The 5,036-nt window shown below is 55.1% G+C and overlaps 1 protein-coding gene across 1 annotated transcript; it reads left to right on the top strand.

Annotated features, from left to right (window-relative positions):
- Nucleotides 1–279: 279 nt before the first annotated feature.
- On the top strand, nucleotides 280–3,461 carry RND2 (Rho family GTPase 2; the record flags this gene model as incomplete). Its single annotated transcript, XM_010180198.1, has 3 exons — nucleotides 280–389; nucleotides 2,672–2,806; nucleotides 3,213–3,461. Coding segments are annotated over 3 exons (494 nt in total), but the record flags the coding sequence as incomplete, so codon positions are not given.
- Nucleotides 3,462–5,036: the final 1,575 nt, after the last annotated feature.

Genomic DNA, 5,036 nt, shown 5'->3' on the forward strand with positions numbered 1-5,036 from the left:
TGTAAGAGCACGAGAACAAAACCTCTGACTTCCACGCCTAAACAAAGGGACCAAATCCTCTGCACACCAAACTCTGCTGCACCTAATGGTGTCTGGTCACAGAGCAAAAGCTTGGGTCAACATCCTCTGTCTCTGGCGGAGCAGTTTGCACCATGTGGCAGTGTCCCCAGTTCTTACTGGAACTGAAGATCGTTGGGGATCCCAGCCTGCCCGTTTGGGTAACAACATCAGTCGGGTGGGACTTTCTGCTCACCGCTCTCCTCCCGCTCCTCTCTGCAGGCTCAGCGTACTATGATAACGTCCGTCCCTTGGCCTACCCGGACTCGGACGCAGTGCTCATCTGCTTTGACATCAGCCGCCCAGAGACCCTGGACAGCGTGCTCAAGAAGGTGAGTGCCCGGGTGTCTCCCTGCCCCTCTACAGCGGCGCCTGGAGCTGCCCTGGGGTCCCTGCTCCTCAAGGCTGTCACCAGGGCTAAAAGCTCAGGCCTCGTGGCCAGGCACTGGTCGGAGTTGGTGTGCTTAGATGAGGATGGTCGGCTGCTGCCGATCCCTGCGTGGTCTGTGCAGAACGTGAGGCATTTCCACGTGAAAGGAATGGTGAATGGTGTAGCTCATGGTAGCTTGCAACCTGCGGGTGGGGTCTGTGCATACACACATACAAATGTAGGGACAGGAAGAGATGTGGGGCATTTGGTCTGCTTTTCATGAAGACCTTGGAAAGCATTATGCATCCCAGCATAACCACCAGTGAGGGTGCTATGAGTTGCTTGCAGCAGTTGAGAAGTGGTCCCTGGTGCCTGTTTCCATGCAAACGGAGAGCTTGGATTTTTGGCTGTCCCCTCAGTTCAGCACCTGCACAGTGAGAAAGGCAGCGATCCGTTCCCTAGAGCTTGACAACAAGAATAATGAGCTGTGGCACTGAATTTCAAGCCCGTGAATGAACCAAATGGGATGGCACAATGCCACCGGGCTGGATGGCACGCAGGGCCCTGAGCTCCGCCTGCCCTGGCAGAGCCGACTGCCCGTGCTCTGTGTTAGCAGCTGAGTTTTCCACCCCCAGGTTAGTGCCTTTTGACAGAGCAGATGTTCCCAACTGGCAGGTCTTGAGGTCCGTTGTGGAGACCCCCTGGCCTCCCCACAGTTCCTGCTGCGCTTGGGGGCAGCAGGCGGCACGGGAGGGGTCCCTGTGAGAGGCTTTCCTCTGAGATGGTGTGAAGTCCAGCAGCTTGGGATACTGGAGAGGGTGAATGGCCTCCTGGCCAGCGGCATCCCTTGGTCCTGGCCATAGCCTGGAATTTGGGGAGCTGTGGTTCCAGTGAGCGCTCAGAAAGCTGGCGGCTGCATCCTGTCCCAGAGGGGAGCCTTGGCTGGGATCTCATCTGTGAGGCTCTCAGACACCAGGGCGTGACAAGCCCCACAGAGCAGGGGCTCCCATCACTCTCCCTAGTGAGCCCCAGGCTGCCGGGGCTGGGCTGGCCCCCGCCTGAACCAGTTGCATTGTGCTGATGGCCCTCTTGGCCTCCCCACATTTTGCCAAATGTCATGCTGAAGCAAGTGCCTCTTACTCAGCTGCTGAGAGGGCTGAGAAGTGGGTCTGTGTCTCAGCAGTGTCCTGGTGAGGGGACAAAGACCCTTCAGATAGCGCGGTCAATGGCCCAGTGTTCGTTTCCAAAGCAGGTCCCGGGTACCGAGCGTGCTGGGTGGAGGGAGGCGTGTTTTGTGTGGATGGAAAGAATTCACTGCTCAGCTTGGGAGTCAGCAGAATAATAATGCAAGCAAACCACTTATACCTTAATGAGATGCAAACCCATCAGTAATTAGCTGGGGTTGGGATTTATTTATGTCTCTTCTGCACACTCTTCATGTGAGTCCACACTGCTCAGTGCAGGGTCTTCCCTGTACAGCCTCACAGATGCTCTGAGTACTGTTAGGCAATGTCTTCTTGATATGGTGGCTTAAAATAAACCCTGAATCACAGGGGATTTCTTAAGTGCCTCTGAGTAGATGCCTTGTTTCCTTTGGTGCAGGCTTGCAGCCCATGGAGGTGAGGAAAATTCCTAAGACACCATGAAGTTGAAATGGGTTTTAGCTTTTGATAAAGGCGAATAAGGAAAATAACACTCCCTATTCAAGCCTCAGGCAAAAATGCTAATTCAGCAGAGGAAATCTTTATTACTGCTGCCCCTCTGATGCCTGGGCTGCCTGTACAGCATGTGCAGTTGAAGGGAAGGAGCCATCTGAGAGAATGCAAACAAGCAGCTCATTTCATACAAACCAGGCTTTCATGGGGTGGTGTCTTCGTTCTGACAGGTTTTGATAGCGCAGCAAATCTTGGGCTCCCCGAGGTGTCAGTCACGCAAGAAGGGAGTCCAGGAACCCTGTGTCGTTACAGGCAGCCGTGACCTCTGCCTGGTAAGAACAGACTCAGTGCCTTTGAGGGTTTTCATCCTTAGGGTAAATTAGGGTGCTTGAACTCCAGCTCCAAAAGACCTGCATCACCCCCCTCATGCAGGTGTGTTAGTCCTTGGCGTGTGCAGCTGTGACACCAGAAACCTCCCAGAAGCTCTGCAGCCCAGCGCTGCCTGGGTGCTGGCAAAATTGTCTTGACATGGAGCTGGGTCTCAGGTGCACCAGCAGCCCCTGAGCGCCTTCTCTTTTCTCCTCTGCAGTGGCAAGGGGAAACTCAGGAGTTCTGCCCCAACGCAAAGATTGTGCTGGTCGGCTGCAAGCTGGACATGCGGACGGACCTGAACACACTGCGGGAGCTTTCCAAGCAGCGCCTCATCCCCGTGACACACGAGCAGGTCTGTTCTGACACCAGCCTGGGGACACAGTCCGTGGCATGGTGCAGAGGCTGCTGCGCTCGGGCTGCTCTGTGCCTGGCACTGCATTGGCTGAACGGGTCCTGGTGAGCGGGGCTGTCCAAGTCCTTGGCTGCTGGTGGCACCACCTCGATGAGGAGGTGCAAGTGGCTCAGGGTGCGGTGCCCGGCAGCGCTGTCTGCTCAGGGGAGGCCGCCCTCGTGTCTGGTGCTCTCACAGACGCTTGTACTTTGGTTGCAGAAGTGATGAGCGAGCGCTGTGAGAGCGCAGTGCTCCAACGGGGCTGCCAGCACAGGCAGGGCTGGTGGTGATGGGCAGGGGGGCTCCTCGCAGGGTGCTGGTGTCCTAACCTTCTCCCCTCTTCCTTCCACTCTCTCTCTGGCCACAGGGCAGTGCGCTGGCACGGCAGATTGGGGCAGTGGCCTATGCAGAGTGCTCCTCCAAGGTCTCGGAGAACAGCGTACGAGATGTGTTTCATGTGACCACACTTGCCTCGGTCAACAGGGTGCACAAGAACTTGAAGCGCAGCAACTCCAAGCGGGGACTGAAGCGGGCATCACAGATGCCTGGCAGGACGGACTTACTGAGTGACACAGAGATCAGGAAAGACCGAGCCAAGAGCTGCTCCATCATGTGAAAAACAGGCTGTAAATAATGTGTGTATGTTGTCCATTTTGTACAGTAATGGCTGAGACACGGGCATGGTGCTGGCTGCAGGAGCCAGCCCGCCTTTCCAAAGCCTTTCTCTCCGTCTCTAGGGCTGAGCAAAGGTGCCAGCTGCAAACCAGGGTGCACAAGCCACCCTCCACCATGGAGACTTCTGGGTTGGCTGCTGCTGTGCGGATTGCTTGGGGTGAAGGAACCACTTGGCAGAGGAGTGTTCAGGTGCTGGAAGGTCTGTGACGGGGTGAAACAAAGCAAAAGGGAGAGATGCTGTGTGTGCCGCCCTCCTGTACCCATGGCCCAGCCTCTGCGCAGCTCTGCAGCACCAAGTGGGGCAGTGGGGCCAGGGTGGAGGGTGGGAGGTGGGTGAAATTGCCAGCAGCAGAGTGCCATCAGGAGAAGGTCTCCTTCCAGTCTTCCTTCAGAGGAGAAGTGATGTGTGAGGTGGTGCTGCCCTAGGCTGGGCAGCCACGGAGGGTGCAGGTCTGGGGTAGAGCTGGGTGGGAAGGCACCCTGGGAAGGAGCCTTGACCTGGCCAGACACTGTGGTAGCCACCTCCTGCAAAGAAAATAGGTGGCTCTTTCCACGGTATTTTAGGTACTTGAACTGCGTTAGAAATGCAGCAGAGTGAATCTGGCCCCAAGGGAGAGGTCTGTCCCAGTAGATGCATCCTGAGAATTGTGGTTCCCTTCAGCAAGCAAATGCCCCTCGGGAGCGTGTCTCAGCTGCTGCCAGCCTGGCTCCTCAGCAGAGCGCTCCCCGCAGGGGCAACTGCGCTTCTGAAAAAGCACACTGCAATAACGACCCATATCCTGCTCTCCACCCATTTCCAGCTGCAGGTTGTGTTGCATGGTGCTGTGTTTGTCTGGTACAGATAACCAAAAAGATGATGTGCGTACCTGCGCCCTGTCTCCCCTGCGGCAGCGGGAGGGGGTGCTCCCTGCCCCCTTGCCCTGCTGTACAGCCTCCTCCCAACACCTCCCATTGCTTCTGCTGCTGCCCTCTCTAAATGCCTTTGACTACAGTGTTAGCCTTGACTTAATGCCACATAGACACTTTAAGCAAAAAAGAATCTGCTCCATTGCCAGATCCAGCTGTGTCAGTGGGGTACAGAAAACAAATAAACATCATTGGAACATGCATCATACTTGACTCTGCTTGTTCTTAATAGTGAAACCAGGCATCTTCTCAAAATGTCTCACTGCCTAACTTCTGTTTGTGTCCTAATGTATCTCTCTAGCCCGTGAAATACACTCACACATACACTTGAGTGAAAAACACAGAGGACTTAGCTGCATGGATTCATTTTGGAGCCAAAACACCTGCCTTGAATAACCTCTCTCTCCATCCTGAGCCTTTAAATGCTGTGGAGCGTTTGCAGGTTGTCTATGGCCAATGCACCAGTCTGAGTTGACACGAGCTGCCCCCATCCTCACTATGACAGTAACTGCAAGTGAAGATACCTTTTGGCTTAATATTTCATGTCTTCTCTCCCACTCAGGTCTTATACTTCAGCTGCATCATGAAGGCTATTTGGGGAACTGGGGTG

This window comes from Mesitornis unicolor, unplaced genomic scaffold (assembly GCF_000695765.1).
Source record: "Mesitornis unicolor isolate BGI_N332 unplaced genomic scaffold, ASM69576v1 scaffold38992, whole genome shotgun sequence".
In the NCBI taxonomy this organism is placed as follows: Eukaryota; Metazoa; Chordata; class Aves; order Mesitornithiformes; family Mesitornithidae; genus Mesitornis; species Mesitornis unicolor.